Source organism: Mycteria americana, chromosome 15 (assembly GCF_035582795.1).
Source record: "Mycteria americana isolate JAX WOST 10 ecotype Jacksonville Zoo and Gardens chromosome 15, USCA_MyAme_1.0, whole genome shotgun sequence".
In the NCBI taxonomy this organism is placed as follows: domain Eukaryota; kingdom Metazoa; phylum Chordata; class Aves; order Ciconiiformes; family Ciconiidae; genus Mycteria; species Mycteria americana.
Genome location: NC_134379.1, coordinates 7340932 through 7365848, shown reverse-complemented (window position 1 = coordinate 7365848; position 24917 = coordinate 7340932). Strand labels below are relative to the sequence as shown.

Here is a 24917-nt window from a genome sequence, read left to right as displayed (position 1 = left end):
GCCATTTTACACTGGCAGTTTTAGTGCTCCCAGCTTCTGTTATCTGCTTGGAAGCTGAATGGCACCGCTCTAGCTATAGTACCGCGTCTCTTATGCCGATGCCTGTCAGCAGGCAGAGCTGCGCAAGTGTCCTCGTATAGGTGCGTTTTGCAGCAGCCAAAGATGGCCACCAGGTTCTACAAGTCTGGTAAGGAAATGAGAGGCTTCAAATGTAGATCACATCCGAATCATGCTGCTGAACCTACAAGGCAAATCAAATAGGAAAAATTAGTTCCACCCTGAACTCCGACTTAAAACGAAGTAACTCCCTTTGGTCCAGTTCCTCCTTTATCTCCAACTCTGGAGCCTTTTGCAAGATGCCCTGCAATAGCTTTTTCTTCCTTCTTGAAACAAGCATATTTGTCTCACCTCTGCTATTTGGATTAGGTTAGTCTTAAAAGTTGCTTCTGTTCCTTGTGTTAGAGAAAGCTGCTTCCTCATCTTGCTTGCTGCTTGCCACACTCAGCTGTGTTCCTTCTCGCTCTAAGCACACAACCCTGAAGATTCAGGTCTTGAATGTTATATACCAGAGCCTCTAACTGATCCTAAACCCCCTCAGTTTTGTTCATATAAAACAGCAGCAAATACATCAAGCTTTCTTTATTCCCAATACCTTGCACATTTAGCACTGCCTAGAGAAAGCTGATTTCCTTCCCACTATTCAAGACCGCACGCCCTTACAGTTGTTCTTGAACGCATACTAGATTCTCCATTCTAGTAAAATTTAAAAGCAGGTTGTTTTTTCATAAGACCCAGCTCATTGCCTCTTCAGGACTCTTTGACAGGGATCACATTAGAAGAGAACTGAACTGCTGGAAGTCTAGGCACTTATTGCTATCTTACTCCCTGCCCCTTAAAACCAGAAGACAGGCACAGTATGTTTTAAGCTCTCTATACCTGAGAGCACATTCACATTGCCAAGCCTGGCTGATACAAATAAAATTTAAACACAAATCCTCCTACTGCATACGGGCATCTCTGTTTCATTTACCAAGGCTTACAGCTTTACGTTCCAGCTTAGATCATAAGTGAGAAAAAACAGGTGGCCTCAAGTTATAAACAGTTCCAAATGGTGCCCCAATGCAGGGTCTCCAAACTCATGCAACAGCCATGCATTGACTCGTCATTTGAGAGGCTGTGACAGAGCTGGACAGAACAGGTCCCTAAAGCCAGCCGTTCCTTACCTCTCTGAACTCTAAACTTTTAGTCAACATTTGGGAATTTACTTACAAATCCGATTACCTTTATAATCTGTTTTCTGGTTCCTGTGCCCATGCTGTTGGCAACCAAGGAATTTGCTTGAAAAGATGACTTTTCCACTGGCACTGTGTGTTGAGTTTTGTTGGTACAAGGCCAGCTGCTTGTAGTATTTAACGAGTAAGCAGGGAAAGGTCTTTGAAGATTTATATCCAATGAATCTCCAGCTTCGAAGGTTTTCATCCATGATGGGGTCTTTAAAAGAAAAGAACACATGGAAATTTAATACCCTCTCTATATCAACACTCATTAAGCCAAAAAGAACATCAGATGCATAGTCAGAAAATAAAGGCCATCTTCCCTCACAGTTTTTCCAAGCCTCCCTCCTCTCCCTAAAACCGTTGACTCAGAGCCATTTTTGCTACATGTGGAACAACCTGGAAAGACAAAGCCAGCCCTATTCTTGCACTGGTTGAGGAAGAGGCTGGAGTGTTTATATAAATAACAAGAAACTTATGACAAAAATCTGGGTTTAGTTCCTCACTGCCTTAAAAAAATACACCAAGACTTTTATGACTTTTAGCAACCACAAAGCACATGAATGAGAATGTGATGCAAACTATGAGGAGCCACATTTAAATGTGCTATTAAGTTACAACAATTTAGTTTGCTCCAAGACCTTAAACCCTTACTGTGATTTCATCATCTGTAAAATAAGATTATTATTTTTTGCTTATGGTACTGTTATCCTGCCCAGAAAAAACTTCTTGGATTTTGTTTTGACATCAATTTTCCCTGTCTGTGTTCACACTTTTAATATTTTACTATCAAGGGTACTAAAGCATGTGCCTTGAACTGAAATACAGCAACTACCTTTGGCACACCCACACTATTCTCTTTTATGGTTCATGCTGGAAAAAGTGGCAGGTATCTAGGGTACATACATTTCCTAAGGAGCGATCCAAGGATCCCAGTACTTCATTCCAATGAGAGTAAAGCCCAGACTGTTTTTCTTCTAGTTTCAAAGCATGAATTTCAGACTTCAGTTCTTTCAGTCGATCTTCGAATTTTCTGCTCTTTTCTAAGTAGTCTAGCCTATGGGAGACAAAAAGCTTATTGGCATGACATAGCTCAAGAGCAGGTGTGTGTGGAAGGAGAAGAGAGGAAGTTCTTTGTTTCATTTTGGTTTTTTGAAAGGCAAAATGAAGTCTTGCACATGTCAGCCTGACTCCCCTGGCCCAGTGAGAAGGGGGTTCACTTCCACCCTTCAGCATTCACACACTTAGTAACTTTTTACCCAGCATTTCCTTCCAGACCAAGAGAGGAAAAGTCTCTCGAGGTATTAGATCCAAACAATACCATACTTCAACACTAGAGGGAAACTTCTGTTCTCTAACACACTGTTACTCCGGCGAAGTACTTTGCCCCTGCATAATGCTCTCCAAGACAGAAGGGTTCTGGACTTGTCATGGCTTGATGCCACCAGAACACTCTCCCTCTGTGTAAATAGCTAGTCTTACACAGACATAATCCACACCAGCTCAGTAAAAGGCCTCCAGCCATATGCACAAGTAGGAGGCCATCCTGAGTTGTCCAAAGGATGAACTGTGATTCTCAGAGATTATTTTTTTCCCTTTCTATACTTTCCATTATTAACATTCTCATTTATTTACACCACAATAATACTGATACCTCTCTCTCTCTATCTCAAAGGATAGTCTCTTGAGGTCAATGTCCTTCAAATCCAGCTTTATGGATCCTTTGTCAAAGTTGGCATCTCTGGTGTCAGTTGGCGAGTATTGTGGGTAATTGACCATGTGCTGAAAGAGGCAACACAAGCGCTGTCAGTAAGATCTGATTGTTTGATTTTGGGTTTATCTCCCCAGCTTCTGCAAGAATGCCATGCTGAGCCATTTCATAAGTTACCCATGGATTCTGAGACACACAGATGCTCCTGCAGCCCTTCCCCTCTACCCGAGTGGCCCCAGATGAACTGCTGAAGCCCACAACCCACAGATCCAAGGGCAGAGTAGTATCCTGGCTGCAGTATCTATTTCAGCAGAGAATAGAAATCCATTCTCAGCAAGACTGGAGCAGAAGAGGGAGTTGGGGCACACAGCCTTAGAGCCACCTTCTTGCTGGAGACAGCTTTGCCTAAAAGCAGATGATGGGTAATTCATCTGCTTTTGGGAAGATGGTACTGATGGGCAATTCACATGCTAGGACAACACAGCTGACTCACACAGTACAGCCACCTCCACAAAGTACTGCCTGACTGAGATGGCACAGGGTCAGTATTAGGCACAAATGCAGGCAATACAATCTCTGTTCACTAAGTCCCAACACCAGTCCTGTTTTTTACTGTTGTCTCACCATCCTTATCATCCTGACTCACTGCCCTGAACAAATACGACTTCCATCCTACCTACACTGTGTTTAAGCACCAGCTGGTCCTATAGGTGTTTGTCCCCCAGCTGGATACAGACATGCCACTACTCAGCTTGATGGGGGCTATAAAAATGCAATCAACATCTGACTATCTCTGAAGATGAAGTGGTGTCCAGCAGAGCAGAAACTTACAGGATAATTAAGCCTGGTTATGTCTAAGAGTTTCTGCTTCGCTTTCCGTTCAGCCTCTCTGGCTTCATGTAGATCTTGTTTCAGATGCTCTGCTTCTTTGGCTCTGTAAGAAAAATAGCCTGACATGAACAGTTGATGATTTCCAGTATAGATCAACACATGGATTTCAGAGCTATGCACCTCACTAGCTTCCAGAGAACAAGATCCATTACTGTGAGTGATTCCTTTACCCAAAGACACTTGTGGTCGGATGGTCACATGGAGAACTAACTGGACACAGCATGACACATGCTTTCAAAGACAATTCTGCACAAACTGGCTGAATTAACATGTTTTTCTTACTCCTAATTTCCACGGGCTCAGTTATGATCTGCTGATACAGATTCTCCAGGCTGTGAGAGATCCTCCCTGAGGTGGGGAGAGGTGCAACATATCTGCTCTTTATTTTGGCAAGCTTTTTGGCAGCATCCTAAAACAAGCAGAAGGCCAAAGCCGAGCTAGAGCTCAATCTGGCTACTACTGTAAAAGACAAGAAAAAAATACTTCAAATACATTAGCAGCAAAAGGAAAGCTAAGGAGAATCTCTGGCCTCTATTAGACAGGGGAGGGAACACCATGACAAAGGATGAGGCAAAGGCTGAGGTACTTAATGCCTTCTTTGCCTCAGTCTTTAATAGTAGGGCCAATTGTCCTCTGGGTACCCAGCCCCCCAAGTCAGAAGATAGGGACAGGGACCAGAATGGAGCCCCCATAATCCAAGGGGAAAGGGTTAGTGACCTGCTGCACCACTTAGACACTCACAAGTCTATGAGGCCTGATGAGATCCACCCAAGAGTACTGAAGGAACTGGCAGATGTGCTCACCAAGCCCCTTTCCATCATTTACCAGCAGTCCTGGCTAACTGGGGAGGTCCCAGTTGACTGGAGATTAGTAAATGTGACACCCATCTACAAGAATGGCCGGAAGGAGGACCCAGGGAACTACAGGCCTGTCAGCCTGACCTCGGTGCCAGGGAAGCTGATGGAGCAGATCTTGAGTGCCATCACATGGCATGTAGAGAATAACCAAGGGATCAAGCCCAGCCAGCATGGGTTTAGGAAAGGCAGGTCCTGCTTGACCAACCTGATCTCCTTCTATGACAAGGTGACCCGCCTAGTGGATGAGGGAAAGGCTGTGGATGTTGTCTACCTAGACTTCAGTAAAGCCTTTGGCATTGGTTCCTACAGCATTCTCCTGGAGAAACTAGCTGCTCGTGGCTTGGACGGGTGTACTCTTCGCTGGGTAAAGAACTGGCTGGATGGCCGGGCCCAAAGAGTGGTGGTGAATGGAGTTTACTCCAGTTGGCGGCCAGTCACAAGCGGTGTTCCCCAGGGCTCTGTGTTGGGGCCAGTCCTGTTTAATATCTTTATCAATGATCTGGACAAGGGGATCGAGTGCACCCTCAGTCAGTTTGCAGATGACACCAAGTTGTGCGGGAGTGTTGATCTGCTTGAGGGTAGGAAGGCTCTGCAGAGGGATCTGGACAGGCTGGATCCATGGGCTGGGGCCAATTGTATGAGGTTCAACAAGGCCAAGTGGAAGGTCCTGCACTTGGGCCACAGCAACCCCATGCAACGCTACAGGCTTGGGGAAGAGTGGCTGGAAAGCTGCCTGGCAGAGAAGAACCTGGGGGTGTTGGTTGACAGCTGCCTGAATATAAGCCAGCAGTGTGCCCAGGTGGCCAAGAAAGCCAATGGCATCCTGGCTTTTATCAAAAATAGTGTGGCCAGCAGGACTAGGGAAGTGATCGTGCCCCTGTACTCGGCACTAGTGAGGCCACACCTCGAATGCTGTGTTCGATTTTAGGCCCCTCGCTACAAGAGAGACATTGAGGGGCTGAAGCATGTCCAGAGAAGGGCAACGAAGCTGGGGAAGGGTCTGGAGCACAAGGCTGATTGTTGGGACCTGGGGGGGGACCAGGGACCTGGGGTTGTTTAGCCTGGAGAAAAAGGAGGCTGAGGGGAGACCTTATCACTCCCTACAACTCCCTGAAAGGAGGCTGTAGAGAGGTGGGGGTCGGTCTCTTCTCCCAGGTCACAAGTGATAGGACGAGAGGAAATGGCCTCAAGTTGCGCCAGGGGAGGTTTAGACTGGATATTGGGAAATTTTACTTCACTGAAAGGGTTATCAAGCATTGGGACAGGCTGCCCAGGGAAGTGGTGGAGTCGCCATCCCTGGAGGTATTTAAAAGATGTTTGGATGAGGTGCTTAGGGACATGGTGTAGTGGTGGGCTTGGCAGTGTTATGTTTATGGTCAGACTCAATGATCTTAAAGGTCTTTTCCAACCTGTGCGATTCTGTGATTCTGTAATAGCAAGGTTAAACATCCTCTGTCAACACTGGTCTGTTCTGCATCTTCAGGCAGCACAGTGTTATGGAACATGCAAACACTTTTGCTTTACCTATTAAACTCTCTTTATCTCAACCCCTGAGTTCTCTCACTTTTATTCTCTCCCCCATCCCACCGGGGGGGAGTGAGCGAGCAGCTGTGTGGGGCTTAGTTGCCAGCTGGGGTTAAACCACAACAGGACCACACAACCCCACTCAAGCAAATCTAACCTTCGGTCAGACTCCTTCACCAGCTTCACTGCTATCAGCTCTGCCTCCCGCATCTTTTGCTCCATCAGCCGTTTCTCCTCCTTGGTTTTCAGAGCCGTGATCTCCAGCCTCTGTCGCTCTTGCTCAGCTTCTGCAGCATTCTGGGCCAGCAATTTTGCCTCTTCCTCTGCAATCTGAGCTTTCTCAGCCAGCAACTCTGCTGCTTCCTGGGATCGGAGCTAAGAGGAAACAATTTCTCTCAGTTACCCTGTCTAGCATGTACAAAATCACCCCTGCAGACAGTCAGGAAGAGGACATCTTTCCCCAAAAGATCAAGTGATAAAAATATTATTCCTTAAAATAAAAAGTATAGTAAACATAATTGTAGGGTCTGGTGTTCCTCCTCTGCTCCAGAACTGCCTAACTTCCTTCCTGCCTCTCACCTCTACAAAGCAAGGAGACACATTTGCTTAGAGTTGGACAAAGACATCAACCAAAAATTGACGTTGGCCCCTTCAGTTGCCAGTGGACCATGCCCGTTCTCCCAGTTTCAGCTCCAAGGTTGCTTCCTTTCTTCCCTCTTTGCCTGAAGAAAGCACTGTGAACCAAATACAGGGAGCAAATGGCTCACAGCAAATGGAAGTTATGGCAGACCAGAGTTCTCAGGTATTCCAGCATGCCCTCTCCACCAGTGGTCAAACTCTCCAGCCTTTTCCGAGCCATAATTCCTGGTGTCTCACAGGAGCCATGAGGGGGGAGGGGGAGAAGCTTCCAAACCAAGAAAGCCCATCAAGCACAAGAATATTCAGAATAATGTGCTACTCACCAGGGCCTCGTTGGCCTGCCTGGCTTCATCTTCCAGCTGGAAAAGACGCCTTTCCAGCTCTTCTTTGGCTCGCTCAGCTTCTTCTCGGAGCTGCTTCTCCCTGGCCAGCCTTTGATTCTCCATCTGGAAACAGAATGAGCAATACTACGTTTGTGGGTTTGCAGCAGAATCTCAACTTGGCCTGAGGCAGCACAGCAAATGAATCTAGTGAATAACGCACTGCTCTCTAGCTGGTAGACTGATATTCACCAGAGATGCAATGCTGAAGCTGCCTGCACTTTTGCAGCACTGAACTCCTCTAACAGGTAATACTGGTTATTTCAGACTGCTGGGAGAGCACTTGGATCGATCTGTTATGTACCCCAAATCCTTGCAATCGCCTATTCAGTTTCATAAACATCACTTACATCCTCAGATGCTGCATACACAGTAGAGGTGTTCCCACATTCAATCCCGCTGCACTTTCTCACCTCCCACACACATATTGATGCAATGCATGGACAGCAAGGGCACCTGCTGGAATAATAATCAGTGTTTTCAACAATAGAGGAGCAGAAAGAATCTACCTTTTTTCTAGCTTTTTCTTCCCTGGCTTGTGCTTTCATTTGCTGGATCTCTATTGAGTCCACTTTTCTTCTCCTCATAAATAGGTCATGGTTTCCAATGCACAACTGCAAAATCTGGATAGGAAAAGCAAAGCAAATGCGATTTTGATGTACTTGTGCCCCAGCCAGAGGGACAAAGAGCCCCACATTGACCTCACAGGAGGGAAGCTGACAATTCTGACTTCAGCACAAGTGCTGGCAGTTGCTTCCCTTCCAAGAAAATCAGCACCCAGGGCAGGCTCATATCCAGGTACATAATAGTTTAGAAAAGTTCCTAACAGGATGAGGGGTTCCTTCTATCCTTCATCCTTCTCTGGTTCCATTTTCCTGAATAAGAACAGGCAATAGATCTAGGCCAAGAGTACACAAGATGTAGCTGTGGGAATGGTCACCTGTGATGGCCCCTCCACAAGCTCACTGAGAAGTGACCCAGCCCCTGTGGTTGTTAGGAAGCAATCAGTGATGATACAATTAGCCAGTTGATTAGGTCCCTTCCTAGTTGCTTCTCCCAGAAAAGGAGCAGCAGTAGCTGATTAAGAACCCACAGCAGCCAGATAGGCAGATGCTGCAGTGGCTTTGCACCTTTCCATACACTCATCCTCCCCTTCCAGCATCTGGATTTCCCTTTGTGATTTGGGCCTTCTTTCACATCTCGCTTTCCACCCATCATCTCCCATTCCCAGAGAGAAGAAATGTATGCACCCTGACTTCCCAGACAGAACAATCCTCAGGAAAACACATGCAGAAACTCAATGCTCCCTGGCCTCTCCATAGGTTTTACAAACAATATTTCTCACTCAGATTTACCAGGCTGTATTCAGATTTCTCAGTCAGTATTACCAGGCTCAGTTTTAAAAAAGGAAAGCAGGACACTTACCAATTTGTTCACCTTGAGTTGAGAGGAAAAGAACTTGAAGACTTCTGCTTTTTTGTCAAGAGGTTTAATAGTTAACTGTACAGGCAAAAGAAAAAAAGAAAGGAAACACAGTGAGAAGGAGGAAAAACAAAGCTGAAACTATTAATACTAATGCAAACTTTAGGCCATCTCCACTTCCCTCTAGCGAAGCAGTGATTTATGCCACAAATGCGGGGGGAGTGATGCAAAAATATTTTGCTCAAAAGAATCAGAACCAGGGCTGCTGTTACACAGGTTCCTCACCTGCTCCCGTAGCAGGCTGTTAGAAGATAAAGCCTCCCACAGACCCACCCCAGTGCCAGTTTGGATGGTGGTTTTCATAATAATACCACCTGTGCATTGCAAACTAAGAACACTGGAACAGGAAAACAGAATATATTACTAATCCCCAGAAGCAGTCATGTTCTTGAAGCCAGGGGGACGTGAAACACCTCTCTGAATACCAATGATTACAGGTATAAACAAAATGTATCGAGGGTCTGAAGGACTTGTTCTTCTGACAATCAGTAACAGTCCTGGAGCTCCTGCTTTCTCACATTTTCAGTCCTATCTCCCAAGCTGTTTCCAGAGGACATGAAGGGCTTTCATGCTGCCAGGTCAATACACAGCGTTTCACTCCGTATGTTGTGCTCGGTTTGGCTGCATAACAAAATATGGCTCCATTCTTTAAGATCCTGTTTTCTGTGACTCATGGGTTAGCTAGCACTCTATTCCTATAATTCATCTGCAATGCAATGTATAATTTCAGGCCATCTGAGTCACCAAGATCATAATGTCCTACAGCTCGTTTCACCCCGTAGGTAACAACTGGTTGGATGTGTTGCATTGTGAGGAGCAGGGCTGTGAATGTGTCACTGAATATAGTGGAGCTTTAATATAGAGCTGCCCAATTTCCCAACAATAGGGAGTTAAAGCAGTTTATTCACAGACCAGAGAAGTTTAATGTCATGAAAGGACCAAAAACTTTTTTGAGGCAGAACTCCTGTAGGCTGCCCTGCCTGGTTTAATGTATGCACATCTAACTCTGGACAGCAAATCTCATCCTCAGTGTTTTTCAGAAGGCCCACAGAAAATGGAACAGGCTGTGCTGTCCTTTAGCTGATAAATTCCAGGTATTCCACTACCAATGTGGTTTTTCTAGTTTTGTTTTTTCTGATTATAGCCTTCCATGTAGCCACATGATTTGTGGTGAGACTAAATTTCACCCACTCCCCACTGTACTTTCTACAAGTAAAAGATGGGCTCTGAAATCACAGTGAAATTGCAACGATAGGGTTGTGAAGACTGAAATCATGCACTGACAAACTGGCAGAATTCAGGCAGAAAAATATGTACATCTCCCTGCATGTCTCCTCTTGCCAGTGTGCTTCAAACCTCATCTACAAGGACAGCTTCTGCATATGAAAATGGCATTAAGTCTTTACAGATCATCTAATTCCTGCTGAGATAACTGAAGAAGCTAGTCGCAGTGGCATTCATAATATCTCTTTTTTTCAGATATCAACACACTTGTTTTGCAGAGGACAAGCAGCAGGGAAGGAACCAGAACAGTGGGCTCCACAAGTTTGGAGAGCTCAGAGCAGCCTCTGGCTCCTAGGGGAACCGAGGTTATGCAGCACATCTAAAAGGCAGGTCTGTTATTTTTAGTTTTGTAACAAAGCTCCCTAGGATTTCCCCTTCTCCCCCAAATTATTTAAACAGAGACAGCTTTCAGCCTGTTCCAAGAATCCCAGTCCACACCCATGCCCATATAAAAAGAATAATATATCAAAGCCATCATACCTCTTTCTCACTATAGGAAATGTTTCTGATAGCACTCCACTCAAACGACTTATTTGGAGAGAACCTGTTGTTAATGCTGTAGATATGAATACCTTTGGCATCAACTCCAAGTAGGAGATCTGTATGGTTTTTGTTTTGCTAAAAAACAATAGGCATCAGTAAAAGTCATCATTTATGGTGACATTAAACAACCACAGGCAAGAACCATACTTATTCTAATACACTGATATTTATCTGTATTTTTAGGAAATTGATATTTCCACAAAATATTATGAATGTTGTCACTGCTAGCTCATAAACCCAGTCCTCTAGGTTGACTATAGCAGTTCAAACTTCCAGTTTATTTCTCCTTCTTCCTATTACATACCCAGAACTACTTAAGACCTTTGTCAGATTGTAAAACATTTACCTTAACCATTTTATTCACCTACTCATCTAGGAGGCAAGTCAACCAAGTCAGGACAATCAGTACACAGCCCACCATCAGCAAAGAAAAGCAGAAGTCAGGAGTCCCAGTTCCAAACTTCCTGGAGGATTTTAAAAGGACAGTACCACCATCTACAGCAACTGAAAATTGCTAAAAATAAAGCACTTACAGCAATTGGAAAATAATTGACACCATACATTTCCAAGTCTTGGGCAATTTTCAGGTAGTTCATCTCAGCTTCATCCCTAGAGAATAATGCCATGATTATACTTGGAGATTCCTTTCCAACCTTTCTGTCCTAGCTGACTCTACATTTCCCACTTAGAAAAGAACAGGCAATCCGGTTCTTTGTACTTTCTTTAATTTTGCCATCTTACTCTCAACAATAGAAAAAGGATAATAAAAACAGCATCTCTACAGAATAAAGACAGTAAAGCTGTACCTATTTTGAATCATGTATAGCGCAATCTTTATTAAAATTCAAGTCCAGTCTTATCCTTGTGTTAGTTTTGCCACTCCATCATTATTACATCTTGGAGACCTACCCTACCATTGTTTTCCACAACATAAGGCTATTTCCTTCAGGAAATAGAGTTCATGGAGAAAGAAGTCCTGAACAAATTCTAAACAGAGCTTTGGGCACAGGCCAAAGAAGGGTGAGAATCCCTCCACCCACCGTTCTTCTCCCTTCAAGGTGAGGTATCAATAAGTCTTGAGGAAAATATTCGGTAAAAACAGTGCTAAGAAGCATCTAGAACAGCCAAAGAAAAATCGAACTGAAATATTAGGAAAGGCTGCCGCTGGGTGCCAACAGCTCCTACTTCTTGTTTAATTGAATTTCCAGGCACGCTGAATGTGTTAGAAGTAGCTGAATGTCCACATGGACTAGCACCAAAACTGAGTCCTGGAACTATAATGCCATGTCTTCACTGTTTTGGTTCCTTGCTAAGTACGCTGACACCCTTTTGAGCCATGATTTTCACAAGGTATAAAATATATCAGATTCTTTCTTTTATTCTAGGGGAAGACTGGCATGATATGGCTCCAGAAAGGCAGCTGCCGCATAGGGCAGACACCAGAAACTCCAGGTAGTAACGGCCTTAAATGAAAACACTAATCTCTCAGGGCTAACTGCAAATTCAACACAGCTCAAACTTTCTGCAGGAACTTATCTCTGCTGGCATACATGGACTCTGATGAGACAGGACTCTTATTTCAGATATGTTTGGTTGTGAAACTCTGCAAGAGCCCTCAGCTTCTCTGTTCACTTCAAAGCAAGTCCAGTTTACAAGCACTTGGAGCCCTACACAAGACACTTTTTACCCCAGATGAGTGGCTGTTTTTATCCTTAGTTATAAATTAGCCTATTAACATCACAGCTTGGAAACCAATATTTCTTTGCTCACTCTACAAAAGCCAAATTTCACTGAAGACAGCAAATAACCAGTTACTGAAATGTATGGGATTTCCAAAGAATGAAATTATTTCAATACCTGGCAATACCCCTGTGCTCAGCATACCAAGCAGTAATCTTTTCTTCCCACATCTCTGCTGTCAGCTGATACTGCCTGAGGACCTACAGAGAAAGGAAGGAGTTTGGTTTCCTTTGAAGATACAAATACATGTGCTGCCTCTCCCAAGCAACATGAATGCAGCAATGCAGTTCACAGCTTGGTCATTTTGCCAAGTTCAGGGCAAACACAAACAGTTTCTAATGCTCTGGTTAGTCCCACAGCAATATCTGTGCTTCAAAGAGTAGATTCAAAGATCTGGTTTTATACAGAATACTTACCCTTTTGGGTAAAAGTTCATCATGGGCTAGAAAGCCTGGCTCATGAAAATTTGGGTCATAGTCACCATACTGTCCCAAGAAAAGAAAAGATAGTTCAGTTTCTTAGATGCAGAATGCTGAAGAACTTGTTGCTTGCATAAGTTTGATGCGATCGCTTGAGACAGATTTTGGTTTGGTTCTCCTGTATACAGGGTAACACATAATAAACAGGCTCCCCTCATCTGAACTGTCCACGGAAGTTACTTCCAGCCTTTGTGCTATGCACGTGGCTCCAATACAGCCGCTAAGGCAGCCTATAACCTTAGGCTTCAGTCCTAACCTGCAGCTCTCGGTAACCACAGATATGAAGGAGTCTCCCATTACTTCATACCCTTCTCTGAACTACAGGGTACATTCAGGAGTGTAAGCTCCCCTACCCCTATGGCCTACTGCATATAGGCTGGGGTGCTGCAGGGGGCCAGCCCTGCTAAGAATTTGTGTTCGCCTCCTGCCATTGTGTAAGTTTGGCTCTTGGTGGCATGAAGTGAACTATTGTCCAAGAGATACTAAAACACATCATGCCCTTCCATTGTGAGCTCTGGTCTCAGCACCTGCTGTATCCATAGACATTTTTTAAAACAACAGGAAATAATTCTAGCTGGGAGAAAGATTACATTAAAATGTTAGGTCCGAAGAAATCCCCTAAGTTGTGAAAGCATAGTACGTAATACCAAAATCCTTGTAGTGGCATCTAATGCTTATTTTTCTAGCTGCACCTGTACCTCCCAGGATGACCTACTTCTTTAATAGCAAATTTTAACACTGCTGTGTTTTACATACCACCATGTATATGTGTTGGTTAAAAAAAAAAAGTAAAAAAGAGCACCACTTTGCTCAAACCTTGGCCTGAACAGCATAAGAAGCCAGTAAAACTGTTGCTTCTGGAGAACAATAGATTTCCTCATCCAGTATTTGTTTCTTAACCTAAATCAAGAGAAAGAGGGAGCAAGTTAAAGAAGCTCAAGCTCTGGACTTATGTCAGGCTTGAAATGAGACTAGACATGCCCGGACTATAACTTGGCACCAAACATCACCATTATGAGTTAATAACAGCAACAATAAAATGGCATTCAGAAACACGGGAAGGCTTTACTTAGCATTACATTTAATGGAAAAAAACCCCAACTTTTGAAAGTTAAACTGTTTTAATTCTATGTTCATAGAAATACCAGTTGGCTATCTCCACACATTTATATAAGGAGTCCTGAAAAAGAATGTGTTATAAATCATGAATTTTATTGTCTGTACTTCATGCCTTTTAACAATTCTTCTTTTTCTTCCTGCTGGAAAACTTAGCCTTATAACATGTAAAACATCAAATTTTAGGTTGGAAGGGACCTCTGGAGGTCATCTAGTCAAAACAGATCCAACTAGACCAGATTGCTCAGGGCTGTCCAGCTGACTAATATTGCCAAGGACAGAGACATACTGAAAACCGTAATAGTATGTTCTCAAGCTTTCCAGAATGAGAGAATAAAGGAGACCCCACAAAGGGAAGCTGACTAATAGAGCACTTAATTTATTCAATTACAGTGGTCTAAGCACAACAAAAATATATGGGCTTAAAAATAAAAGCCCAGTATAAATGGTAAGAGTCTTTTAACATTCTTTTCATTTTAATAATCTATGGTGCTACCAAGATCAGAGGTGTAATAGTTTGTAAGATGTTGCTTGATTTTAAATCAATTCAGTAATTTTTACTTGAAAACCTAGAGGGAAGGGGAAATTAATCTTCACAAACCCTCCTCTCAGGTGTAATGTATTTAGCCTACTAACAAGCACAAGACAAGAAAATTTTGCATAATGCACAGTCTTAAACATTTCCAAAAAGAAAAATTACTTGAGATAGCACTGAGCTATCTTTACAAATACACTTTGGCACTGTAGGTACTGTGAACTGAAATGAACCATCAAGAAAGTTTTTCTTTTAAATTTAGTCTCTGGTGAGCACAATATATGAACCTGAGTTATAGTACAGGGAAAATTCTAAGCTGTTAAAATGGAAAGAATGAAAAGACTGAAAAGACTTTTATTCCAAATTGGAAAGCTCCAGCTTTCATACTCCATGGTGCAAATCATACATTTCAAAATTTAGAACAACTTAAGATAAATCCCCCATAAGTATCTGGGGTTTTTTTCTGATCAGTTCTTACAAGGACATTATGTTATACTTCTTTATGAAGGAGCAAATTACCTAATCTTTAAACAGACAACATTTAGCTTTAGTCATTTACATTTATTCACACATTTTGCAAAAAGCTGTTATGCCACATTAATTTGTAAAGGTCTGAATAGTCAATAGAGCTGAAATCTGTAGGCATCCAGATGTCTGTACATGTTTTTCCTATTAGCATCCAGGTGTGATCTTAAGTTCTTATAGTCAGGAAACTTTGCAAGTTCAAATTTGTTTCAGTCTTGTTTTTCTACTTTGGAATGAGAAGAATTTGCTAATTGCATATCTGCTAGTCAAGGCAGGTTCAAGGAGGAAAGAAAAAGTAAAAAAAAAAATCAGGATTAAAAGACTAGGAAAGAGTTCTGCCCCTCTCATTCCTTTCCAAAAATTAGCTTAAGAAACAAATCACCAAGTAGTTAAGGGTTCTGGATGAAGTTCTAGTTAGTATATTAACCCTTGGAACAACAGCATTTCCCCATTACTTCATTAACACATCATCCTCAGGGAACAAGTGTATTTACTGTGTTTATTTACAGATGCAGACTGCATTTGTTCCATACACCCTATCTACTTGCACAGACACATACTGCTGAAAGCTACCAGAATAAAGCAACACACCAGAAGGCTGTAACTTGCAGAGGACTCCACAGCAACTCAAGAGAGAAGCTGGATGTCATAGACATTGGAACAAACAGCTGACCAACAAGTGACCATCCAAAACTCAATGCTTGTATACCTATCGCTACAGCTACAGCCTGTTGCTGCAGCTATGAAGCCGCAGCATGGCTTTTCCTGGTTGATGCATCTTTATTTTGATCCTGAAGCACTGTACTCCAGGAATTTGCTCTTTCACCTACTTTTTCATGGAGTGAAGAGAACCCTAACAATTTCTGGGACAAAAGAAAACCAAGTGGCAAATAAGAAAGCTGCCTCTGCAAATCTACTAGCATCAATGCATGTGTAGGGTTAACTTTATTACTTTTACTGGCTTCCATCTCATGGAAATTTGTAAATTTCTAAGAACCTCCATGGTGTACAGACCAAGCTGTGTTCACACAGCTAACAACTCTGCTCTTGAGCACAGTACTGCTGTCCTGCAGCTCCTCAGTAGCTGCCCCTATGGCAGAGCTGAAATAGGTTCTGTTATCGGTAACGAAGATTTGTCAGGGCTGGGGATTTATTCTGCTAGCATGAGTAGCAGGCACTCAGTTCAATGGCGTAGGGAAGACAACTCAAACTGGCTAATTTGACTGGCAGAAGTCAGTGTGTGCAAGTCCAGACGTTTCAGAAGAATACCAACACCATACCAAGGGACCAGCACTTCTCATCCAGGGCCTATCAGACAATATGATGATGCCTCCAGACTTTGTCTTTAAAAGGATCACACACTGTGGTGAATCTTCTGTTTGAGTCGTAGCTGCATATGCTGCTCTACTCCTTTTGAAACTGGCTAGATGAACAAACCTGTATTTCAGAATGGCTATCAAATTCTATCATCTTTTTCCCCCCTACAATCCAAAATGAAGATTTAAGAGGGACAGGTTAGGGAGTTCTTATTTTCTAGTGATTGTGCCTTCTACAGTCATATACAACAACATCTCCCAGTAACCACCTGGTCTATTTTTAGGAACTCAAGTTTTAGTTTCAGGGATAGGCTGTATTCCCAGGTCTTGTTCCATCTGCAGCTGATATGGGTGAAAAAGCTTATTGTCCCCAGCTGCTTATCACCATTCCTTCCCTCTTCTCCACCTTCACAACTGCCACCCTAATTGCTTGGGTAGTCACTTCCCCACACAGTGCGTACATCTAATAACAGGTCTCTTCTAATTCTGCTCATTTTGAAAGAACTAGGTTAGGGAATGGTTACACAAGAGGTTACACCAGCATGTCTAAGACAACAATGACAAGGAGCTGTTGAGACTCTCTCCATCCAACTTAGCTGCAGCCAGAGCAGACCAGATGACATAGTCCTCAAGATAACTTCTGAAGCTGCTAAGTGATGGCTTCACTTTATACTTCTCAGCACTAACCAGTTAGGGCAAAAGCCTCACATTTCTTCAAGCAGTGCCAGCCTTGCATGTTTTTTTTTTTTTTTAAATACATACTATAGGAGCAAAACAAGTCTGGAATATCCAGATGTGGAATTATCACCCAAACTGCTAGGTGTAAGAGTCATTTTACATGAAAATACAGGTCTCAATTTAATTCCCATTCCTAGCACAAACAGTAAAAGAAGCCATCAAGAGAACAAAAACCTGCAGAAGGCAAACAACATTCAGTTTACCAGTACGCAAAACCACAGCAGTCAGGAGAGATATTTGTATTTCATAAAAAGGAGGTCTTTACAGAGACTGATACAGCTGAAGCCAGCAGAATAATTCCAAGACTAACAGCTGCCAACAAGATCAAAGACAATACAAAAGGACTGGGGTAAATACAGAAGGAATTCATGGTTAAAAACTGTTCCTGACCTGAAGGAAGAATAAATGCTGGGTAATTTCCTGTAATAGTTCCTCTTCTACCTTCTCTGGGTAAAATTTAGCCAAAAAATGAAAGCTAATGGGATCTTCTTTGGGGATTTCTTGATCTAAAACCTGTTTAAATATAAAATAAAATCAGCAGCAAAAATAGTACATAAGTGTCTCATAATAATATTCCAGAGAAAAATCAGAAAGCAGCCGATAATCCACTTAAAGCAGCCTTTCCATATTTTAGAAGGAAGGGCAATGGTGAGCTTTAATCTAATAGCAATCAGTGCATACAGCGACTGGTGTGTGATACTTCAGGCTAAATGTGATAGAAGCAATCAGACCAAATAACACAACGAACTTTAGTCTTAAAAAAATGATATCATCTGAAATTATGACTTGTCATGTAACACATTCCTTTAGCTCCTGTGCTAAAAAAAGGAAATCTTTTTATAAGTAGAAAATTGCCATGCTGTTATTTTTGTTTCCTATACCTTTTTGTCCATCTTTAACCAGGTGCACATTCCTTTTATTGTGTACTGCAAGCCAAAAAACCAAGTCTCCCTTAAACCAAGCGCTCGGCACACCAGATCAAACAAGTCCTTTCCCTTCCACTTCATCTAAAAGAAAAAGAAAAAGAAAATTACAAAAAACAGGTACGTCTTGAATGAATTTGCTATGTTTTAGTCAAGCAAACCAGGCTACCATTTGCCTTTCTCCTATGAACTCTTATTTCACCTCTAGCTTTTCAATGAAATATGCCTGCTGCTGTCTACAGCAAAGGTGCAATAGTTACAATGCTCTACCTCCTCTTCCTCTCCTCCAGAGAAGCATTCACAGAGCAGCTGTAGTCATTTAGCCACAGCATCATGCACTTTATGAGCACAGGGAATGAGGATTGTACTACTGATTTCCTAGGACATGGCAAGTCTTTATTAATATTTGTAAAAATATTATTCAATAGTTCATACAAATTGGAGAGACTGCGAAGGCCAGGGGAAATCAAAGGAGTGTCAGGACACAGTGTTAGAAATGCCAAACAATCAAAGCAAATCCACCTTTCACATACCTCATATTTCAGTGGCACCAAGCCAAGCCTTCATGCTACTCTGATTTAAATGAACAGGAGCCTGTCTTCTAGAGTAATTTACTAGCCAAGCTCCATAGAGAACAGAAACTTTGGTTAAAGGTCCCAAAATTCACACACATATGACATCTCATTTTTTCACTGAAGAGGCAGCACATCAATTTCTTCTGTTTGGCTACATGTTAAAAAGCTTATTTTGTCTAATTGCATGGGTCAGCCGCTAAAAACTTAATGGCAAACAAAAGAACTTGTGGGCAATATTTGGATGGAAGGCAGGAAATCATTCCAGAAAGAGAGCAATATTTGGGGAGAAGGGACAGATAGCTAAAGGAGTACATCAAGCTGGATTTCATAACAAGGACTCTGGTCGCTAAATCAAATTTTCCAAATCCTTTATTTTCACAAGTCTGCCTGCAAGTATTCTAGATCAGTAAGTCACAGAAGTGCACTGCTTGTGACTAACCTATTCCATCTCTGAGGGACCCAGTAAATGAAATACTAAATGTCCCACAAGACAATCAAGTCTCTCATTAGAATTGCCAGTCCCATTGGACCTCAGTTTTCCAGCTCCTCAGAATAACTGTATGTCTGTCTTTGCTTTGCTGGATGATTAGGAATTAATCAAGCACCGTTCTGTCTCCTCAATAGTGCAGCCCAATTCATTTAGCAATTGATCACTTGCTATATTTGTTTTCTTCCATATTTTTCTGCAGTCATGATTTCTCTATCCAATTTACTAGATAGCTATAACTAATAGAAGAAAAGCTAGCTGTTTCATTTGATCATTTTTCTTTTCTGCCCAGAGATGTAAACTGCCATTGTAGCTAAAGAAATAAACTGGAGTTTACAAATGGCAAATCACATGTGAAGAGAATGTCCCGGACCAACTGAGCACAAAAGTACCATTTTATAAATTATTTTATAACCAACATCTTAGGAACAGCTCTGACCAGACTTCTTTATCCAAGCCAGCAGTGTCTTAAAGAGCCATGTCACAAAAAAAAGAATTTTGTGGAGAAGTAGGTATACTTACAAACAAGCCCTGCATCACATGCTGGAATGCTTATGAAGACAGCAGGCCTACTGCTAATTTAGCAATGTCACAGTCAAATGGATTTCATGGAAACAGCTTTAAATTCTGAATAGTCAGAGTTGTTTAACAGAAGAATGCATCTGAGTGTAAGTAATCCATTGTTTTTAACAACAATATATCAGTTTTAAGACCATCCATGAACTGATAATCCGAACTTTTTAAATTTATGTCTTGCTAATACAAAGGTCAGTCTCCATCTTTCTAGCATTCTGCTGAGGACTCTTACCTCACAGCTGAACTCCATTTCAGCATCCACTGTTATAATTTTGACTTTAAAAGTCTTTGGTTGTTTCTTCTTCAAGCCTCGGATGGACATATTCTTTAGTTCATGAGGATAGCCACACCTGAAATCAAATCTGCATTACATTTAGGACTGGAAATTCAGTAATATTTTCTTGGCTAGATTCCAAAGTAGAATGAGTCCAAACTTGCCAAATAAAGTCACCTTTAAATATGCATTTTTGTGTCCAAGACTATAAGAAAGGATGTTGAAACAAAACATTTAGTTTGCTCCTTAAAAATCAATTGCTCCAAAATGTAATTCCTGTCTTTCCTCTCAGACTTTGGCAAACACTGGGTTCCTACAGTACTAGAAAGAACTTCATTCACACCTTACATTGTAAGATCCAAGGGTCTGCCTCTCACTATGACTGAGGACATCTAGGGAACCTCCAATCCAGCCCTCGTGCTCCATACAATCCCCTCCATCTATGCAATTCAGCAGTCTCTTGCAACAAAACTCTGCAATGGATGAATGTTTACGGTTTCATAAAAGTATTGGCTTTTGAATAATGCCAACAGAAATATGACATTCCTCATCTCCTTTCCATATCCGAGCAAAATTCCCTTTCTCAGTAAAGGTCTCTGCCGTATGTACCAACACCAAATGCATCAGTAGAGGCTCCACTTGTAAAACACAGTAGAGAGCTACATCATGCAGCAAAACCTTATGATATCAAATCCAACTCAATTCTTTTTCATCAGTTATGGCTCCTTGAGCAACTAACCTATTGAGTTTCTTTACAAAATTACATCTTAACTCCCTGAAATGATACAAATGCCAAGAATATATGCAGTGAAATTAAGCTGAATTTACCCTGTTCTCTTGGGCATACTAACTCAGAATGATGAAAGCTATTTAGAACACAGATTTTTCCAGTGGAGTTCTTGTGAAGTGAAATGAATTTAATTTTGCAGAAGCCTACAGAAAATTCCTTTACAAATCTTCTGTTCTAAATGCGATTGACTGCATGCCGTCAAGAAAATTGATTAGACTTGCTATTTCCACAGCCACGAGGGGTTTGTGGATACCATTCAAACCAAATGTTGAAAGTTGGGGTTAAATGATAGCGTGAATCTGCACTATGCAGTTCTCATGTTTATTTCTGAGCACAGGAAATCAGTCTGTAAAGTTTTCTTCTGGTTTTTACTTTGTAAAATTAACAGTTCAGATTTGCACAACCTAGTTAGTATCTGTGAACTACACAGGTCAAGAAGAGACTGAGGCATTCTTGGTTTCCTACAATATAAGACTATTACAGCGTGGCAGACTTCCAATCTCTCCTTAAGGAATTCCAAAATAAAGTTCTAGTTTAAACTGAAAAGTTCCATTTGTCTACCTTCCAGGATTTTATAAGATACCTTGTCCCCTTCTTTGCTTCTGCTGAGCTCTAAATTGGCTTGCAAATGTACTGATTCTTTTCCACTTACTTTCTACATGCCCCTCATCCAAAAACTTCAAGTAGCTAAATAGGAGGTAAAATGTTTTCCTTTTCAAATTGTAGGGAAGCTGAGGCAGAGAACAGATGAGTTAGTTACCAAATCATATGGACATCAGTGGAAGAGTTGAGAACAAGTACTTGAGACACCTCAGAGTGGGGAAGAAAAGCTCAGGAGGAAATTCATCTTTCTGACACCATTGAGACTAGTTGAGGAGTCCTCTCCCTCAGTTGGCTCTGCTGAAGTCTCATTCAGTTTGCAGCAACACACTTCAGGAAAAATAATGGGCTAACTGGAGAGAATCCAAAGGAGATCCCAGGGCTAGAAAATAATCTGTGGTAAAATGAAAGTACTAGTTAGTACAGAGAAGGGACAAGTGTGGCAAGGCATTATAATGTCAGCTCTTCATGACCACAATGGTTAGGACAAGGAATAATGGGCTTAATTAAATTACAGACAGGTTGCACACTAAGAAAAATTCACTAACAATAAGAACATTATGATGCTGGAAAAGCATAGGATGGAATTTCTACCTTTCTGAACTTCTATCCAAAACAGTGTGACCGTATCTGCTCCCACCTCAAGACTGGAGGGAACTACATGCTCTCAAAGCACTATTCCCAAGCTGGTCCTTCTGCTGGCGCCTGCCACCAGTCCCAGGAGAGGCCAGTTCACAGTACTGAGAATCAGCGCAAGCCAAGGTGCTTCAGGGATAGGCATATCCAGAGCCCAAATCCCATCACCCCCAGGGCACCCCCTTGTCCTCAGGGAATATTTTTTTAGAGGACTGAAAAACAGATCTTGCGTTTCCTCTATAATTTAGGCAACACCTCAGTGCACACTACTAAGTAGAGCTCAGGTCTTTTCTATTTAGCATAGAAAAGTGTTTTCAATTAAGGGGAAAGGAATATTTAAAAACCAAAAAATGACCATAGTAGCATGGTGTAATGTGACCACAGTAATATTGACAAAGAGAGCATCATGTGAAGGCATCCGAAACAGCAGTAATTATTCCAGTAATTTTTTGATCCCTAATCTGCAAGCTGCAACACAGCTAACAGCAAAATTATATTTTAACCTGTTACATTCCAAAGGTCTTTCCTGTCCAGTTTTCTTCAAAACCAGGGATTTACTGTAAATAATTGTACCACTGGATTCAGCAGTTAAAGCATGAGAACTACAAACTACTATACAATACTGGAAACAACCCCTTCTTCTATTAGTTCTAGAAGAAACACCAATGGCTGAATACAGAAGAGAAAAAAGCTTCATAATTCATTTTTTAATATGTAATTTGAAACGGCCAATTGAATTAAACAGGAACTTGGAGTTAAGGCCAGTACAGAACATTCTCAAAAGAGTTTCATATGGAAAATGCTGAACAGATAAAATTGAACAACTGCAGAAGAATGTACTAATTGTCTCAAAATATGACAAAAACACCAGAGCCCTTCATTTTTACTTTGAAGTTCTTTCTTTTTTCTTGTATAACCTGGTTGAAATGACAATATAATTTGTTCAACATTTCCAATAGCATTTTTTTTCCTTTCCAGAATTTTTATTCCATGGAAAAGTACATTTGACTCACAGTGAAAAGACATTTTTGAATATCAAATTTTCCCAAGAAATGTAAACTGCATTTTAACCAATAGCACTGGTAAAGAAATAGAAAAGGTTTTCACACTGAATAGCTTAAATGAATGTCAGATACTGACTACATAAGCAAAAGCACTTAACAGTCAAGGTTTTAGAAAAATAACTTTTGGGAATAAGAGAAATCTTGCCGAATAAGACTATCTGGGTTTGCAATCTTTTGTTTAAATGCAAAAGCAATCCACTCTCTAGATCCCTGCTAATAACAACATTTAACTGCATCATGTGCAACGTGTTTCAAGATTAAGTTTCTGTCACTGAGCTCCAGTGATTTATTTCTGCAGTTGCCACACAGATCTAAGCTCAAGACCCAGAAGCAGCAAAATGTGATAGATCAGAGCATGTCATAACCTTACCAAATAACACATTAATCCAAAATAGGGCGGGGTGATAAAAGATTCCTGTCCAGCCACAATCTGGGAACAGATAGTTCAAAAGCTGTGAAAGTCCACAGCTTCTCCTGCACCTTATGAAAACCAATAGAAAGATGATAAAAGCTTTGCTTGATGAGGGGAATGGAAATGCAGTGATGAGGAATATAATTTGCAGGAACTAAGTGGTCCTGACTCTGCCTTTTACCATGTTCATGTCCAACTGACATCCACCAACTCTGACTGGATCATGGTCTTCTCCCTTCTTGACAATGAGAAACTAGTGCCCGAGCAAAACGCAGGGGTGCAAGGGAAACTGGGAACAGCAGACAATAGCAAGAAGAACTGGCAAGGCGACTCTTGCAAGGACTGATGCTTATCTGTATCACAGCACTAGATGGGCAGTCGTGTTACACCACCGCGCTGCACACTATTGAAATGGGAAATACCCCACGCATCAGATACCACTTACTTACAGTATTAACTAACAAGTACAAAGAGAAAGAAAATTAAATCAGCTTTCCCCAAAAAAAACTCAATAAATCCACCAGAATTCAGTACATTAGAGACAGACACAGAGAAATATCTCAACAAACAAGGTGTAATTAACCTTCCCAAGAGTGAGAGTACGATTTACTTTCAGTTTAGCATTTCCGAAGTGAATGGATGGTTTGCAGGGCTCTCCACAGGATATAAAGATTTCCCTTCACATGGCACTTGCTCTCAGTGACAACTGTGCATGAGCTATTACCATCCAATCACACTTTGGTCAGCCACACTCAAGTGAAAAAGCATCCGTTTTCACACGCACAAAAAAAGCCAGCAGCACTTTTTAAGGTGAGACCTCCTTAGTCTGAGCTGCAGAAAGTCTAGGAATTAATGGCAATTGTGGGACCCCTCTCTTGTATCCCCAAAAGCAGCCTGCCCTTAAGGATCAGCACATACACAGGGGTAGCAACTGTACCACCTGCTAGCAAAGTCCTTACACGAGCTGGAAATATAAAACCCTTGGGAGTGCAGTGTGGTTTAAAGAAACAAGGTTTGGAAAGTACTTTAAGAGCCACCAATAGAAGATGCTTGAAGCATCAACTGCAAAAGTACATTAACATAGATACTATTACAATTTGAAAGTCTCCTGTCATTGCTGAAATATTTACTGCAACTCTTAATCACAAATTCCCCTGACTCATGTTTCTCCCATTTCCCAAACTTCTGTACTTAAGCTCAGAAATTAATGTAAGCAATTTGAACGCAGACAATACAGGAAAGCGTTGTGGGCTTTTTACAGTTGTTGACTCACACTTCTGCCCGTGCTTCCTGCCCTGCCCAAGTAACAATTTAAGCAAAGAATTCAGTTTTAAAATGGGTCAGCAACATAAAGGTTTTTCTTACCTCTCAATCTAAAAAGAAGTTATCTAAGTCACCAGTTAGAATCAAGGCTTACTTCACAGATCATTTTCTGAATGAAGATAAGAAGAAAAAAAAATTCTTTTTAATCCAAAATTCCGTATTTTTCAGCAGACATCAATATCCAGCCCTCGCAAGTTCTGCCACTGAAAATAAAATCCAAGAA

At 41.6% G+C, this 24917-nt stretch overlaps 1 protein-coding gene across 1 annotated transcript; it reads right to left on the bottom strand.

Annotated features, from left to right (window-relative positions):
* Positions 1-24799, bottom strand: LOC142417243 (merlin-like). Its single transcript, XM_075517738.1, has 19 exons — positions 24737-24799; positions 21420-21653; positions 19828-19945; positions 17916-18041; positions 17425-17547; positions 13621-13704; positions 12742-12810; positions 12443-12525; positions 11119-11194; positions 10523-10660; positions 8702-8776; positions 7786-7899; positions 7220-7342; positions 6415-6632; positions 3817-3919; positions 2929-3056; positions 2181-2331; positions 1282-1491; positions 1-241 (listed from the first exon to the last, which is right to left on the bottom strand). Exons 2-19 carry the CDS (start codon positions 21425-21427, stop codon positions 206-208), a joined length of 1983 nt encoding a protein of 660 aa, XP_075373853.1. The 5' UTR covers positions 21428-21653; positions 24737-24799; the 3' UTR covers positions 1-205.
* Positions 24800-24917: the final 118 nt, after the last annotated feature.